This window comes from Barbus barbus, assembly GCF_936440315.1.
Source record: "Barbus barbus genome assembly, chromosome: 9".
Lineage (NCBI taxonomy): Eukaryota > Metazoa > Chordata > Actinopteri > Cypriniformes > Cyprinidae > Barbus > Barbus barbus.
In genome coordinates this window covers 9,526,774-9,545,241 of record NC_136737.1, presented here as the reverse complement: position 1 = coordinate 9,545,241, position 18,468 = coordinate 9,526,774, and the positions used below count along the sequence as shown (strand labels likewise).

General features: G+C 37.2%; 2 protein-coding genes across 4 annotated transcripts in view; both read right to left on the bottom strand.

Annotated features, from left to right (window-relative positions):
* Positions 1-12,040, bottom strand: part of LOC306874981 (NACHT, LRR and PYD domains-containing protein 12-like) — a 123,303-nt gene extending 111,263 nt beyond the window's left edge. Inside the window, exons 1-7 of one of the 3 annotated variants that reach the window (XM_079425323.1) lie at positions 11,798-12,040; positions 11,264-11,323; positions 10,446-10,550; positions 9,963-10,067; positions 7,475-7,576; positions 5,664-5,768; positions 5,185-5,289 (exon numbers count right to left, since the gene is read on the bottom strand). In XM_079425323.1, coding sequence (XP_079281449.1) covers positions 5,185-5,289; positions 5,664-5,768; positions 7,475-7,576; positions 9,963-10,067; positions 10,446-10,550; positions 11,264-11,322 — 581 coding nt within the window. In that variant the 5' untranslated portion in view covers position 11,323; positions 11,798-12,040. Of the gene's footprint in view, positions 1-5,184; positions 5,290-5,663; positions 5,769-7,474; positions 7,577-9,962; positions 10,068-10,445; positions 10,551-11,263 lie in introns of all 3 variants that reach the window. The other 2 variants (XM_079425324.1, XM_079425325.1) reach the window with 2 other exon arrangements.
* Positions 12,041-14,579: 2,539 nt separating this feature from the next.
* Positions 14,580-18,468, bottom strand: part of LOC306874610 (uncharacterized protein) — a gene marked incomplete at its 5' end in the record, with an annotated part of 41,247 nt that continues 37,358 nt past the window's right edge. The window contains 3 exons of the mRNA XM_079424758.1: positions 14,580-14,960; positions 17,382-17,521; positions 17,920-18,081. Of these exons, the coding sequence (XP_079280884.1) occupies positions 14,887-14,960; positions 17,382-17,521; positions 17,920-18,081 (376 nt within the window). The 3' untranslated portion in view covers positions 14,580-14,886. The remainder of the gene's footprint in view (positions 14,961-17,381; positions 17,522-17,919; positions 18,082-18,468) is intronic.

Sequence of the window (18,468 nt, the reverse complement as noted above, 5' to 3'; positions counted from 1 at the left end):
ATTGTGGCATCTTTCGAATATTCAGTGATTACTATGGTGAATGACGTCAAGTTGACCGCTACAATATGACAGACGGCTTACATATATAGGTCCATAGAAACAGTCACTAATGAGGCATCTATATATACATCTTTAAGCATACAGTCTTTAACTTGGAGTCTGAGTCAAGTCTGATGTCATTGTTGCTGGAGTCTGAGTCAAGTCTGAAGTCTTTGTTGCTGGAGTCTGAGTCAAGTCTGAAGTCTTTGTTGTTGGAGTCTGAGTCAAGGAATAACCGTTTTATAAAAGCAAAAAGCCCCTTGAGGCAGAGATGTTCAAAAGTCTTTAACTTGGAGTCCGAGTCAAGTCTGAAGTCTTTGTTGCTGGAGTCTGAGTCAAGTCTGAAGTCATTGTTGCTGGACTCTGAGTCAAGTCTAGAGTCTTTAACTTGGAGTCCGAGTCAAGTCTGAAGTCTTTGTCGCTGGACTCTGAGTCAAGTCTAGAGTTTTTGGTCACAAATCTGTGTCGAGTCTCAAGTCATTTAATGGCTCGCTAAAAAAATTCCATTCACAATCCTCATGTATTGAAATCTTCATATTTAAATATTTAGTTTTATAGGCTATAGACAAAATATATGATCTATGATCTGCTTTGTAAAAAAAAAAGGTGTTAATATGTAAGGTTCATGTACATCCAGCCTGTTACTTATGTTTTAATCCAGTACCATGTTCAAAACAGTTTTTCTGTAATCAAATTCTATAATAAGAGTCTGATCTACCATGACACATAAGGAAATATTTGACACAGATATTACAAAACCATACAAATAAAGTATTTCTTTATGATATAAGTCAGGGGTATTTAATAAAAGTTCCAAGAGGTGCGGCCTCTATATTTTCTTCCAAGCAAAGGTCCGGACAAAAACAATAAAAATGTATTGTATTTTTACATTTAGATACATGCGAGGCCATGTGACAAAAAAAAAAAGTTTCTGTTCAGGGTTTTCCTCCTGAAATCTACACTCACCTAGAGGATTATTAGGAACACCATACTAATACTGTGTTTGACTCCCTTTAGCCTTCAGAACTGCCTTAATTCTACGTGGCATTGATTCAACAAGGTGCTGAAAGCATTCTTTAGAAATGTTGGCCCATATTGATAGGATAGCATCTTGCAGTTGATGGAGATTTGTGGGATGCACATCCAGGGCACGAAGCTCCCTGTGCTCTATTGACCTCCCAAGCTCTATTGGGTTGAGATCTGGTGACTGTGGGGGCCATTTTAGTACAGTGAACTCATTGTCATGTTCAAGAAACCAATTTGAAATGATTCGAGCTTTGTGACATGGTGCATTATCCTGCTGGAAGTAGCCATCAGAGGATGGGTACATGGTAGTCATAAAGGGATGGACATGGTCAGAAACCATGCTCAGCTAGGCCGTGGCATTTAAATGATGCCCAATTGGCACTAAGGGGCCTAAAGTGTGCCAAGAATACATCCCCCACACCATTACACCACCACCAGCAGCCTGCACAGTGGTAACAAGGCATGATGGATCCATGTTCTCATTCTGTTTACGTCAAATTCTGACTCTACCATCTGAATGTCTCAACAGAAATCGAGACTCATCAGACCAGGCAACATTTTTCCAGTCTTCAACCGTCCAATTTTGGTGAGCTCGTGCAAATTGTAGCCTCTTTTTCCTATTTGTAGTGGAGATGAGTGGTACCCGGTGGGGTCTTCTGCTGTTGTAGCCCATCCGCCTCAAGGTTGTGCGTGTTGTGGCTTCACAAATGCTTTGCTGCATACCTCGGTTGTAACGAGTGGTTATTTCAGTCAAAGTTGCTCTTCTATCAGCTTGAATCAGTCGGCCCATTCTCCTCTGACCTCTAGCATCAACAAGGCATTTTCGCCCACATGACTGGATACTGGATGTTTTTTCACACCATTCTTTGTAAACCCTAGAAATGGTTGTGAGTGAAAATCCCAGTAACTGAGCAGATTGTGAAATACTCAGACCGGCCCGTCTGGCACCAACAACCATGCCACGCTCAAAATTGCTTAAATCACCTTTCTTTCCCATTCTGACATTCAGTTTGGAGTTCAGGAGATTGTCTTGACCAGGACCACACCCCTAAATGCATTGAAGCAACTGCCATGTGATTGGTTGATTAGATAATTGCATTAATGAGAAATTGAACAGGTGTTCCTAATAATCCTTTAGGTGAGTGCATACTAGGCCTATTTTAATATTTTACATAAAAGCAGTATCTAGCCTACAAAAACAATGTAGCTACAATAATCAAAACATTATCATCTTGAGCAGAAAAGAAAGATAACAGTTTCAATGTTTAAATTCCATCCTAGCCATCTAACAACGATTTTCCCAATTATAATTAGACCTACATATTTAAAAAAAAAAAAGAAAAAAAAAAAGGATTAATAAGCCTAATGCTAAATGTCATAAACGTCTTGTCACATCTGGTTTGAATAGCTACTGTAGTCAGAGTCATAGGTTATAGACTGATAAATAGATAGTAAGAAAAATAACTATATTTGCAGCATTGGAATTTTTTTCTGCTGTGTTTTAGTTAAAGTAGGTAATCTATAATTTTGCTGCTGCTCACCGTGTTTCTGTTTTTGTTAAAATAACCGCCTCATCCACAGCTCTTGAACTTGGCACTGGCACGTATCCGGAGAGAGAGAGAGAACGCGCACAGAGCTGAAAGGGATTGAATAAATGGCGTTTGGCTTTAGATAAAAATACTAGAGGATATAGCGCTGAAAGATATTTACCATAAACGACCCTGCTCGCTTGTAATGTGATCTGCTCCACTGTTTTGACGAGCTGCTCAAAATGGTGCTGCTGTTGTGGCTCGCGGTCCGGATAAATGCCGGGGTGCGGATGCAATCTGCCTTTTGAATATCAATTAGGCTATAAGTATTTAAAGAGAAAAGACTCAAGTTGCTTTTAAAATATTCACAAGTAATTTTCCTTGTCGAGTCAAGTCTGAAGTCTATAAAAATGCGACTCGAGTCTGAGTCACTAACTCGAGTGCCCATCTCTGCCGTGAGGCCATGGTTTACAGAGAATTTATAACAGCTAAGGGGCATTGTTAGGCATGACGCAAAACGGAGAGACTAAAACCCCATTAGCTGTTATAAATTGACTGTAAATCACAGCTTCTTAGGGCTTATTGCTTTAGTATATCATCTTTTGTATTGTATCCTGTTTTATGCATGTGTTATGATAGATCACTAATTAGTATATACTATGCTCGGTCTCTTTGAATTCGTATTTTGATGATCTAAATGGCGGTGTGTATTATATGTTGATACCTATGCAACAAATTAGTGTTCTAATAATCTTTAGTAGTTTTCCCTAACCCTACACATGCAAAATACCATGCTCGCAGACAAAGGGTCGTACACTTTCCCTCCAAAATTTCAAGACACCATTGGCTCTTTGACCCCCGAGAGGTGTGATCTCGATAGGAGATAGAGCTCTCACATCATTGACCTGCCTGAACAGTCTGTGGTTCTTTTAGATTGTGAGAGGATGCCGAGCTAGAACTCTTCTTGACCCCTAAGTATGTGCCAGGCTGCTCCTGGCGATCGACTGTCTTGCAAAGTTCAGCTCCAACTCTACACTGTAACCAATTTTTGTAATTTGAACAGTATTTTACTGTAATATGTACAGTAAGATACTCTTAAATGTATATACATTATTTTATTGTAAACGGCAAAGGACTGTGGGATATATGTATTTTACAGTAAACTACTGTAAATTTAGTAGCCCGTGAAAAACTGAACAATGGCAAGGGAGATTTCTTTTATTGACTGTTTGGTGGAAGCAGCGGTAAAAGGACAAAAGGGAAACATTGTACTGTTAACTGGGCCAAAAGGTTAGTATATTATCTGTTTTATGCAAAACTGAAATATTTTAAGATGTTTTAACTTGTTAACAGCAAACTAACATTATTCATTGTGTCCTTTTTCATATCGGGAGTTGGGGCCTTTTTTTTCTGACTGAAGGGCGGATTAACGCCGCCATAGCGGTGATAACATCGACTGGTGAGTAAACTAAGGTCACCTATATTAGTCAAAATAAACCTTAGTTAAACAGAGAAACACGTTTGTAGGTTCTGCTGCCCTTTAATGCAAGTTAGTTAATCTAGTGAGCCCTTACTTAACCTTAACACAAATTAACGTGAAATAACGTTACTGAGGTAAAGTGCGTAGGCAACACTGTTTCAATTCAGTGGAGATTTTAAACAGTATTTTCAAGTACTTCTTTTGTTTGTTCTTTTCTTTTTTGACTAATATAGGTGACCTTAATTTACTCACCAGTTGATGTTATCACCATTATGGCGGCATTAATCCGGCTGTCAGTCAGAAAAAAAAAGGCAGCTTTTTTTTTTTATCATAAACTATAGTAAAACTAAAAGGGTGTTGTGACTCAGTCTGTTACAGGAGATTTTTCCAAGCAAAAACAGGATCCTGAATATGAGGGCATCATCATACAGGCAGCTGTCCATTTTACAGAAATGCAGAAGTGAACCCAAAATTCATTTTGTTTTACATTGCATTTACAGTCATGCATTTGCCAGATGCTTTTATCCAAAGCAAGTTATATTGTATTTAAAGTAGGGGAGCATGGGGCACAACCTAACACTCTTTGACTTTCTTAGGTTGTGTAAATCCACGTGGGGTTCAGAGTATAATTTTTTAATACACTTTAATTTCACACTTGTCTAGGACAAATATGTTGTGTTGTTTCATAATTACAGTGTATGTGTTTTTCGTTATTTATCTCAAAAGAATGGAAGTGAAATGTGACAACATGTCCCGTAGGTGTGGTACATTGTAACATGTGAGGAGCACGTTGTAACATAACCATATGACACCTGCCGTTTAAATAAACTATACATCATGCATATTTCAACAATGTTTTTTGCTTTAATAATAGTTATTAGTAATTTCTTAAATAAGCAAACTTCAACATAAAGGCAGACCCCCTGAGCACAGCTGATGATGCTTTAAAGTAACACTGAGTAACACTCAGACGCAAGGAAAGGTAATGAGGATGCACAAATAAGAAATTAGAAGCATCCATCGTGTTCTTTTATTTATTGCTCTTTTCAGTCAGGTTATATCACATATACCACAGTGGAGAAATAATGTAATGTAGAACACATTAAATACCCTTTGATTGGTGATGTTCTTTTTTCACTGAAGTTCGGCATGTCACCTTTTGAGCGGTCACTCTTCACAGACACAGAGCTGAACACATGTGAACCTGATCTTACACTAAAGACACAAAGAACAGAAAGGAATTTTTATATTTAGATTTTTTTTTACTACAGGAGTTCATTCAGTCTCATTTCAAAAGGGTTTAAAGTTGCAAATGGCAATTAAATGCAATATAGATTTGCATCTGTCCATCATGACTATTGATGGATGGATGAACAGTTATGTTTGGTTGCATGAGCTTTCTTCCATGGTAAATTTAAGCTTGTTGTGGCTGCCTGTGTAACTGTATAACTGGAAAGAAACTCCAAACCATGTTCAATCAAGGTTACCAGACACTGTTTCATAATTTACAAACGTATTCAGTCTGGTTCTCTCACAAAAACCACGGCAGAGAAACAATGCAATGCTATAATGTACAACACATGAAATACCTTCTTGTAGCTGATGTTTTTTTCTCACTGAAGTTCGGCATGTCACCTTTTGAACGGTCACTCTTCACAGACACAGAGCTGGACACATGTGAACCTGATCTCACACTGACAGACAAACAAACAAAAAAAGATATATACATGTATACAGAAGATACAAGATACACAAGTCTCATTTGAAAGTTCTAATGTAGCAAATGGTAATTAAATGCAGTCCTTTATTTGTCCTTCATCACTATGGATGGATGGAGGTAATGTTCGGTTGAATTATCTACTTTCCATGGTAAATTTATGCCCCCTAGTGGCTATTGTTTAATTCTATTACCGGAAATTAGAGCCCTGCATTTCGGCCTGGGCCTGATGGGCCCTGACTTTTTTTACGCCCCTAGGCCCGGGCTTCAGGCCAATTTTCACGTCAGAATTCAGACGCGGGCCAGGCCTCGGGCCTGTTTTAGGTCTCTTCTTATTTTTATATTTAAGACATCCATGATATGAAAAAAAATTGCCGCGCTGGTGAAAACAACAGGAGACCGTGCTGCCGCGACTGAGAGCGGCTCGACGGTGTTTAGTGTCTCGCAGCAGCAGCATGCGCAAGTGACTTCAGCACAGCTGAATAGTTCTGCGTTCAAATGCATGCAATAGGCTAAAGCTTGCTGCAAAGCCCCAGCAAACATAATAACCATAAATGTGTCCGGGGGAAATAGTAAGGAGATATTTGAATGATTGAATAATAAACTAATGTTTATGAGTCTGTGTGCAAGGATGAAATTGCTGATCCTCACTCGCCATCTCCTCATTAGACGCGTCTTTAGAGAGAAATGCTTCTTTATTGATTATGATTAAGATTATAAGAGTTTTTGTTTTCATTTTTTTTATTTTGTAATTTAAAGCGTTCTATAGATATATTTATCATGTCTGTGAGGCATGTATTCGCTCAGCTTTGGTTCATTTTTGTGAAGCGCTCCTTTTCAAGACAAGAAGGCAGAAAGCACATCATGTTTGTTTTTGTTTTATAAAAGCACGTTTTGTTGATATTGTGAGTGCACACAAATAAAGGTAGACCCTTTACAGTTCCGAATGATGTATTACTCTTACCTTTATCAGAGAAAAAAAAAAAAAATTAGGCTATTTTAAGTTGTTTCCACAAAAAAAAAAAGCATGTGTTTGCCTCCATGTCCTGCAAAGCGCGCTTTAGCTTCCACTCTCCACACAAACTCAGATATAGGCTAGTGCACATTATTATTATAGCGCAGGTTTAACGCTTAAACATTGTTATTTGCTTGAACTGTTTTAGTATATCAATAGACTTTATTTTAGGCAAGTCATGATGATATGAGAAGGCTAAATTTATTAAACATAGGCTATGATCAGCTCATGCCGCTGGCCGCTTGGTCGTTACTTTAAAAAAACAAAAATTATAGGCTATTTTAACAAATAAAAATGCTCCAAACGTTTTTCTAAATTAACTTAATAAAAAAACGAAACGAAATATAATAATTTTGCCATTGCAAAACAAAACTGAACTATTTTAATAGCCGAAACAGTAGTATAAACTGTTTTAGGAGAAGTGGAAAAAAAGACGGGCTCGGGTCGGAGTCGGTAATTCTGATAAGCTGTCGGACATGGACCGTGCCAGGGCCTGAGCGTCTCGGGCCAAGCCTGTGCAGGGCTCTACTGAAAATAAGCTCCAGACCAGGTTCAATAAAGGTTAGACATTGTGTTCAGTCATAAACTGTTTTACTCAGTCAGGTTTTTATCAAATGTTCCACACTGAATAAATAATGCAATGTTATAATGTAGAACACATGAAATACCTTGTAGTTGATGGTTTTTTCTCACTGAAGTTCGGCATGTCACCTTTTGAACGGTCACTCTTCACAGACACAGAGCTGAACATATGCGATTCTGATCTCACACTGAAAAAAAATAATAAAAAAATAAATAAAAATAAATAATATATATATATATATATATATATATATGAGAGAGAGAGAGAGAGAGAGAGAGAGAAGATGCAAGATACGCAAGTCTCATTTGAAAGCTCTAATCTAGCAAATGGTAATTAAATGTAGTCCTTTATTTGCAGTGGTGGATAAAGTACCTGAAAGCATACTCAGAAACCATACTATTAGAATCAGAAAGGACTTTATTGGCAAGTATGCTTGCGCATACAAGGAATTTGTTTTAGTGTCACAAGCTTCCAGTACACAGAGACAACAACAACACACAGACAATAAAAATAAGATGAGAATAAAAAATACACATATGTTAAAATAAATAGACATAATAGAAAAGTAAAAAAATAACTGTATGGACACTTGTGCTATAGATAGTAGAATAGAATGAGATGTAGGGATGTACAAGGATGTAGGCGGGAACAAATAAATATTTAAGTGTTCATAAGGCAGATGAACAGGGGAAGAAACTGTACTTGTGCCTGGCTGTCCTGGTATCTGGGGCTCTGTAGTGCCAGCCAGATGGCAAAAGTTAAAAAAAGGATGGTTTGGATGTGAGGGTGCACATTTAGGTTGATTTTGTTGTCTAGACACCCTAGGTTAGGGATTTGTGCCACCTTCTGTATCTTTTTGTTTGGTTAGTTAGAGTAGTTGAGTTATGACATCTAGGACGTTGAAGATTTTATTTTTTTTTTCACATTTTTCTTATCTTAGCTCAGAATTAGACTAAAATGGGTTAGTAAGATTCCTTTTTTGTTTCAAAATCAACCTAAATGTGCACCATCTAAGTCTGATACACTGGCGTTTCAAAACAAATTCCCTGTTTTTTCTTTCTTTTGGCACGATCCAGGTTCCTTTCATCCTCCCCAGTTCTCAAACATTCTGAAGCTGCCGGTGTGTATAGTGTTTTTTTGGTAAATAACTACATTCTTTTATTTTTTATATATTACATATTCATTTTCTTTTTGTATAAATAAGTGTAACAGGGATCCAGAGTGATTTTCTGACCCCTTTTCCTCACTCTGGTATACAGTTCTTGGAGGGAAGGCAGGGGAGCACCAATAATCCTCTTGGCAGTCTGAAACGTTTTCTGTAGTCTTTTGGTGTCCGATTTTGTAGCTGAGACAAACCAGACAGTTATTGAAGTGCTCAGAACAGACTCAGTGATGGCAGAGTAGAACTGTTTCAGCAGCTCTGGTGGCAGGCTGAACTTCCTCAACTGGTGAGGGAAGTGCAACCTTTGGTGGGCCTTTTTAACAACTGAGTCAATGTGAGTGTCCACTTCAGGTTCTGGGAGATGTTGTTGCCCAGCAGCCACAGTGCTGTCCATAATAGTGAGTGGGAGGAGTGCAGGGGGGTTCCTCCTAAAGTCCACAATCATCTCCACTGTTTTGAGCGTGTTGAGCTCCAGGTTAAGAGTGCACCAGACAGTCAGCTGTTACAGTCTTGTCTGTAAGCAGACTTGTCACCGTCCTGAATGAGGCCGATAAGTGATCATAATCATGCTGAGGCTGTGTAATTTTAAAAATGTCTAATATATGCCGACTCGCCCATGATCCACTCCACGTGATCGCGTCTCTGGACCAGAGCCAAAGTCCGGATCAGATTGTGTGCGCTGCCGTGCTTTGCGTGACACAACGCAAAACCAGACCTCATTCGCCCCAATCAAAAGCATATTTACACTGTCTGAATTGTTCCCTATTGCCTACATTGTGCACTAAGTGCTATTCACCGTACAGAAAATACTAACACTGTGAACAAGCGACCAATCTCAGCCACAGCTTCAGCGTCTGTTTATAGTGTAGGGGGTGGGCGCTTTGGATTCTAGAGAGCATTTGATTGATTAGAAGATTTGATGAGAAGATGAAGTACGAGGTGACGTCAAAAAAAATCGTTGATCCATTTTAGCGAAAGTGACGAACTGCAAGCTTTGAGTGCTTATATCTTCTAAATCCAAATTTTGTCACTGTTTTAGAGCACACTGGCTTATAGATAACCTTAAGACTAACATATTGATTCTAACACCCAAAAAAACTTTAATTTTGATTTCATGGGGACTTTAAGTAATGCAAGTATTATTACTTTGTTACATTACACCACTGTTTATTTGTCCTTCATCACTATGGATGGATGGAGGTAATGTTCGGTTGAATTATCTATTTTCCATGATGAATTTATGCCCCCTAGTATTATTTCATTCTATTACTGGAAATAAGCTCCAGACCAGGTTCAATAAAGGTTATCGGACATTGTGTTCAGCCATAAACTGTTTTTCTCAGTCAGGTTACGTCAAATGTACCACATTGAATAAATAATTCAATGTTATAATGTACAACACATGAAATACCTTCTTGTAGTTGATGGTTTTTTCTCACTGAAGTTCGGCATGTCACCTTTTGACCGGTCACTCTTCACAGACACAGAGCTGGACACATGCGAGCCTGATCTCACACTGATGACACAAAGAACAGAAAGGAATTTATTATTATTATTATTATTGACTTCAGTCGTGTTACTTTGTTACTTCCGTCTCATTTGAAAAGGTTTTAAAGTTGCAAATGGCAACGAAAGATATAGATGTGCATTTGTCCATCACGACTATAGATGGATGGATGGATAAACATTTATGTTTGGTTGCATGAGCTTTTTTCCATTGTAAATTTAAGTTTGTTGTGGCTGCCTGTGTAACTGTGTAACTGGAAAGAAACTCCAAACAGAGTTCAATAAATGTTACCAGATATTGGGTTTCATAATTTACAAACGTATTCAGTCTGGTTCTCTCACAGAAATCACAGCTATGCAATGCTATAATGTACAGCACATGAAATACCTTCTTGTAGTTGATGGTTTTTTCTCACTGAAGTTTGGCATGTCACCTTTTGAATGGTCACTCCTCACAGACACAGAGCTGGACACATGTGAACCTGATCTCACACTAATGATACCAAATCATAGATAAAGAGTAGATAAAAAAGTAGATAAAAGATATAGAGTAGATAAAAAAAAAAAAATCCAGTTTAAAAGTTAACAATCATTCCACTACTGGCTCACATTGGTTTAATGATTTCTAATGTAGTTAAGATGGGAGATTAAATATTATATTCATGATTTTTAAAAATACTTGACTAACTGAACAGTTTTTTTTTTTTTAATCAAATGGACTGTCGAGATGCTGTCGCTACACAGTTCTGTCAGCATACTTCAATTAAATTAACTGTAGTTACTGTCTAGTGTCTGTCAATGAAGTTCTGTTTTAAAAACAAAAGTTGTTTGTTTGCAATCATTTTTGTCCATATCTATATACTGCTGAGGTTTAGTGCTGAACTGTGACTGTAAATTTGATTCATTTTGTAAATGATTTTGCTTTTCAGATATTTAATACTGGCTACTTTTTTTTTTTTATGTTTTTAGTTTATTTTAGTCATGTCTTTTACCTATGATGATTTGCAGTGATGACAAATTATGAATTTATAGTCCCAAATCATCTACAGCCATGGCAGGAGCACTGTTCTGAGTAATAGGTCTGTTTGTTAAAAAACAGTTAAAAATTGAAGTTTTGCGAAGCATCTGCAAATATGCAAATTAACTGGAACCTCGACAAAACTAAAGTTGTCTAAAATGATTTTCTGCGAACAGATTCAGTCTTACCTCTGTTTCTCTGAGAGACTCATCTCAGACAGAGAGTCCTTTTCTTGCTCCTCTGACATCCTGCAGCTCAACACAATCAACCGTTCAGTTTGACTTGGAGATGTTACTGAGATGCAACATGGCAGTTATTCAAGAAAATAATGAAGACAGTTGAGCTGGCAAAAAAGTGAGTTACGTTGCCATTTTAATTAAAGTTCTTAATCATTTCAGATCATATAAGGAATTTAACATATGGCTCTAATTAATTTCAGGAAATAGACCGGATGCACATATGCTTATGACCATAAAATAATCGATTCCACGTCTCAAAAACAAAATGAAACCGAAACAGAACCTTCAGAAACTTTTATTTTAAACCCCCTAGTTTTCCAAAACACTTCATTTTAACAGTAATTTCTGGAAGATTCGTCTGATGATCTCTGATCAGAGTATAGCCTTGGTAAAACATCCGGATATATATAGGCCTCCTGTAATCACGTTTGAAACCCTATTTATTTCCCAAAATAAATGTAGGCTAATCGGGAAAATACGTACTTACAGTCTAATGTATTAAGATTTTTTTTCTGTCCTTTACGCTTGTTGATCACGTCACCTCGTACGATTCCAAACAAAAGTCCAGTATCTGGTCAAATATCCCATTAAAATGCTTTGCGTTTGACTTTGGTAGCCATTGCCAGCGTTAATCTACTTAATTTGGTCACTCTGACATCCTCATTTGCAAAAAGTAGTTTCTTTGTTTTCGTATACGTCCTTACTTTCGTTTTCTCGGTTTTTACTGGCGTTTTGCGAAAACAAGTTCTGCCACCTGCTGGATGGGAGTGGACTTCCACTAGCCTTTATTTCTAACGCGCATATTGTAAAGTATTGAATTTCAACACTGCGTTTACTATTGTCCCTTTTTCTGGACTATTATCCAAGATGCTGGATATTGTATATGCCTGACATCTGGTTTGCATTTATTTCTTACATTTAGTCATTTCTGTTTGGATTAGGAAGTACATATATAGGCTAGATGTTATGCTTCGTGACACTCATCATATAAATCTGTATTATGGTTCTCCATCACATGTAGCAACAGTTTTGAGAATCATTTGAGATTCAAGAATAATTTCCTGGTTTTGCAAAGGGAATTAAAATGGTATTTCCTCCATTCTAGTGGCAGCCTGCCCTACATCCATACTTTATTAAATATATCCAGTTGTTGTAAGCAGCATGTGATCTGTATGTAACAAATTTGATCTTTCCTGTCGCACCTCCACTAAAACTCATTCAAGTTCATTTATTCTAAAACCAGTATCTAATGTTCCCTGTACAGCTGGCTGTTGATAATGGCTGGTGTTCATAAATACACTTCAGATTATGTGAGAAACTGCAGATAAATGTTACACTCAAGTCAGTTTGAGGTGCAGCATTATATCCTAAATCAACTAATTACATAAGATTTGATTACATTATGCTAATGTGTTTGATTATTAATGTGGTTCCTGCATGTTTCTCTCTCAAATGGTTGTCAAGATCCTCAGCGACACACAAATATCTGACACAAATTTAGTCATTAGTTCAAACTTGTATTATTAAAGCTCATAAATCAATACCAAATACAACTGACCTGAGATTAAATCATTGTCTCTTAGCAAAATGTCTCTTTGCTCACATTTAGAAATTTTGCTTCATATTTGGCTTAAATGATTTTGATGCATTATGTACAAAATATAATATAAAGTCTAACTTGGGAGTAAAAGTGTTTGAGTAAAAGATGAACAAATAAGGAAAGAAGCATAAATCATTTAAAAATCTAGTTTTAAATGTGTGCACCAGACTGTTTTCACTCAGGACACGGGAGAGCTGTTGACTCACTGGGATGCGGGTTTGAATTTGATCTCGATAAAAATCTCATCCCTACTTTCCTGTCTGTACCATTTTCCTATACAATACAGACAGAAAGCACAAACAATAAAGTTTCATGTTTGTTTCATGCATTTTTCAACAAAAGATGCCTTTTCATGAAAAGGTAAAAATACCTACTGACCTTGACCTTCATAAGGGTCTACAGCAGGCGTGGGGAACGTTGATCCTGGAGGGCCACTCTCCTGCAGAGTTTAGCTCCAACCCTGAAAAACCCTTGGAAAAAATACCTAACTGCATCCTGAAGACCTTGATTAGTTGGTTCCACTGATCTATAATAGAGAACTGGATTGCTCATGATGTCATGTTAGTGAAGCCGCCGTCATTATATATAGATCAGTGGTTGGTTGAGGTGTGTTTAATTAGGGTTGGAGCTAAACTCTGCAGGGACACCAGCCCTCCAGGATCAACGTTCCCTACCCCTGGTCTACAGGGATCCTCTGTGATGTCATTTCCTGTTTATTTCATTTGACATCAAATGACAAAAGAATGGCTTCCTGCATGTTAGCTACACTGACATAATTAACACTGTTGTCATCAAACATAATCTCAATTATTACATATGTCATAACTGCCAGTGAGATGAGAATGGCTTATATAACATTATATAACATGTCTTTATATGTAGGCAGCATGGTTCTTCTTAATTCATGTCAAAATGCTTATACTGTTCTGAGTTTTTACTGTTTTACAGCTTTAAGAAGAGGAATCTCTGTATCTGCTGCTGTGGTGCCAGTTATATTTATACAGATAGCTAGTGAACTCGAACATTTGAACAGCAAGAGGAGATATACTGCAGGTGGGATTTAGAGGGATAGAAGAGTGCTTGCAGTGGAACAGAGTCTGGGACATCGAGTGACAGGTGCACAGCTATTTGGACAGAAACACAATTCAGTGTTAAAGAGTACTACCCCTGGCTTGCAATGAAACAAATTATAATAATTTTGGGCTGCACAACATGTAAAGCGGGCCAGACGGTGGATGACACTAGCAAAGGAATGGATCACATGTACAGTAACCTTGTCTGCTTCAGATATTAAAAAACAGCAACAAGCACATTGAAATAAAAACAATTGTTACTATTATAATTACTATTTGAACATTTTCAGGCCAAGGCTCATTTAGCAGCAGCAGACATTCTTGAGAAGTCAAAAGGAGACTTAATAGTACAGGATATATTTAGACAGTTTGAAAAGATATCCACTACAGCTCAAGTTTTTTTTCACAGGCCTGCATGTGGCTTTGAACATGAGACTGATTGCCAGGCATTAAATAGATTTGATATGAGTAGAATTCTGGGAAGCTGGGAACACACATGACAAGTGGTAAGTATTTTAGTTTGCTTAGTCTGGACTTTTCTTGTCAGTAAAAAAATAAAAAATCGTATGTATAGATTAATGTACCGAACACAATGTGATTTCAATATATATTTGTGCATTAAAACACACTGAAACTCAAATACAAATAAAAATGAACACATTTTATGTAATACATAAATGCAAGAATGATGCAAAATGTATAAAAATGCAAAATGAAATTATGGTCCAAAGAATATTTACAAATATAAAAATGGGACATATTGATAATACAGATTCACATCTGTGTACACACAGCCCACAATTGAACATTCACATTTCTGACTTTCACTTTTAGTTCATTTGATATATGTTAGCGTTAAAATCTGAATTATGAATAGCAATACATCATGATTGCAGGCCTCATAGTGACGTCCCAGAATGTGTATTCGGTCCTTTTTTTCCCTGACCGGACCCTTTTCCTGCCACTGCTCCACCTGTAAATTAAACCCAATGATTTGTATGAGCACTAAACCAAAATTAATTATTCAATATTACTCATGCGTACATGTATTTTTGTATTAATGCTGCATTATTAAATTTAAAGTCTGAGCTTCTTTCAACCTGTATACATTATTATTATTCTTTTCTAAAAAGCACTAAACTACATCTGTTAAAATCACAATTAATCTGAAATAGAAACAAATAAAAATCTGAAATAGAATATTTTTTATATTGTGACATACATCCAAGTGTAACATAAAAAAGAAAAAAGAAACTTGGGACTTGGGTCAATTCAGCAGCTGTTGACTGGATTTTAAGAAGTGGGCAATGATCTGCACTCAAGAGTGGACGCAGATCTGAATGCAAGAATAGGCGTAGGAGAAGGGTCGCTGCTACGGATTCTGGGCCCTCTGGACAGCATATTCACTCGGGCCCTCCCGCAAGGGGGAGGGTGTTCAAATTTAGTGGCTAGGGTCTCAAATTTAGGCCCTGGCCCGAGACGCTCAGGCCCTAGCCTGGCCCGTGTCTGAGAGCTTGACAGAATTACCAGCCCGAGTCCGTCCCAAGCCCGTCTTTTTTAAAATAGTTCAGTTTTGTTTGTAATGGCAAAGTGATTATATTTTGTTTCATTTTTTTTTTTTTTTTTTTTTTATTAAGTTAATTTATAAAAACATTTGGAGCATTTTTTTGTTCATTAAAAAAGTTTTTTTCTTTCTAAAAGTAACGACCAAGCGGCTAGCGGCAGGCTGATCATAGCCATGTTTGATCAATGTAGCCTTCTCAAATCATCACGACTTGCCTAAAATAAAATCTATAGATATACTAAAACAGTTCAAGCATATAACAATGTTTAAACGTTAAACCTATATAAATGTGCGCTGCATCAGTAGTTTGTGCGGAGAGTGGAAGCTAAAGCGCAGGACATGGAGGCACCAGCGCAATCAATTGCATTTTTTTCAATGGAAACAACTTAATTTTTGCTCATAAGAGTAATACATCATTCATAACTGTAAAGGGTCTACTTTTATTTGTGTGCACTCACAATATCAACTAAACTTTTCATAAAAAATATAAAATAATTTTATAAAATAAAGAAAACAATGATGCTCTTTTCTGCAGTCAGCGAATACATGCCTCACAGACATGATAAATATATCTATAGAAAGCTTTAAATTACTAAATGAAATAAATAAAAACGAAAACAAAAACGCTTTCATTATAATCATAATCTCTCTCTAAAGGCGCGTCTAGTGAGGAGATGGCGAATCAGTATCATCATCTTCATCTTTGCGACACTGACACAGAAAACACTAGTTTTTTAGTAAATAATTCAAATATCCCTTTATTATTTCCCCCCAACACATTCATGGTAATTACTTTTGCTGGGGCTTTGCAGCAAGCTTCAGCCTATTGCGTGTATTTGAACGCAGAACTCTTCATCTGCGCTGACGGCACTCGCTGCTGCTGCGGGACTCTAAACACTGTCGAGTCGCTCTTGACAGTCACGGCACGGTCTCGTGTTATTTCCACCAGCGCGGCAATTTTTTTCATCTCTAATTGATGGATGTCTAAAATATAAAAATAAGGAGAAGCCTAAAACAGGCCCGAGGCCCGGCCCGCGTCTGAACTATGACGTGAAAATTGGCCCGAAGCCCGGCCCTACAGGTGCAAAAAAGTCGGGCCCGGGCTGAAATGCAGGGCTCTAGCGTTCCCCTCGGTAGAAATCACGTTTGCCCCTCAGGGGGCCCCCCTCCCCATCGTCGGGCCCTTAGAATCATCCTAACTTTACCCCCCTTACAGCGCCCCTGCAACAGCCTGTTGTTTAAGTACAGTTTGAAGTTGTAGGAATTTGCCATCAGGTAAATGAATGTGGGTATGAACACACTGAATTAATAATAATCTGTAGCGTTAATTGGTAATTGTTTTATGAAGTTTGGAAACTTTCATTAAAATGCCTGTTCTAACACAGTGCCGCCCTCCTATCCTTCTCTGTAAATGTTAGAAACTCACATGAGTCTTTGTTTCACTTCATAGTCTCCACAGTAGAGCAGTGGCCCGAGAGCAATAAAGTGTGAGCTCAATAAATCTGACTTAAAGATACATTTTACTCAAATATTTTATATCCAAAAGTGAAACCACTTCAAATCTCTCCTCCTGATTTACAACAGCACCATAAAATGCAGTACAATGAGTGTATTGCATTAGCTTTGACAGATTTGTTTTTAAAGAGTCAATATTCATGCAGTAAACCAGTTTAATAAAAACAGAAATAAACGGTTTTGTTTTGTTTTTCCTCCTGTTGATGAAAACATACCAAACAGTGACTTTAAAACTGAGGTAAGCACCAAAGTGTCATACCGTTACACCCCTACTGAATATATAATTATTTTAGATTCTGAAGAGGAAACTCCCACCTGAAGATGATTCGTCCAGTCCTGTTGATTTCTCTGGTTCCACAGTTTTTGATTCACCAGTAACACCAATAGCACTGCCAATAGCACTGCCTATACCTTTTATACCAGCTTTCAAGCTAAACAAAGTTCCTTTCTCCAAGCTGTAAGAAGGAACAGAGAAAAAAAGTTGTTTCTGTATTTTGTTTTTCAAATATACAATAAATATAAGTATGAAAGTTACTGATGAATCATGATTTGCTTGTGATAATCTTAGTATGCAGATTTTTGCATGTACATTAAGTTAGTGAATAAGACTAAATATTTGTTTTAAATTTAATAGATTCAGAACATGAATAAAACCAATGTATTGAAAATTAGTGAATTGTTTCTCAATTAAATATTAGGACACCAGAGAGACACATGTATCGTGATTTTGAATGGTTGTGAGCTGAGGCTGGTATATCCACTTATTTTAGCAGGATCTTTTTTTCAACAATCTGTTGAAGACTAAAAAGGTAAATGAAGCTCTCTTTAACACCACAAAGAAACATTTACTCACCTCAGTTTACAGTTTGAGCCTTGCAGTACTTCAATGAGCTGCTCTTTTGACTCTCCTATTGTATTATTACTCAGATCAAGCTCTTTTAGGAACTGCAGTGCTTTTGTGTTTGTCAAAGTCTCAGTTAAAGAAGAAACATCTGTAATGCCACAGTACTTCAGTCTAGAAAAGAGACACACAGACAGAAGAAAAGAGTTTATTTTACAAACAAATTAAGGTGAAGAAAATACCAAATTGTGGATTGTGGAAAAAATGTGAATTAATTCTGGCTCATCACAAGATAAGGAGAATAAAGTGTCTAGATTTAAGTCGTCTTTAAGCAGTTTTATTTAGTAACACCTTTGTATAAGGAGCAATTCTCACTATCCCCCCCACCCACCCACCCTCATGATTGTAAAGTGCTTTGGGTGTATGGCAATACAGAATAAAAGCACTATATAAATGCATCATTCATTCATTCATATTACCTAGCAGCTTATTAGCATGCTTATTACTAGCATACTGGCTGTTTAATAGTAATTATAAATCACATATTCTGCATTACCATAT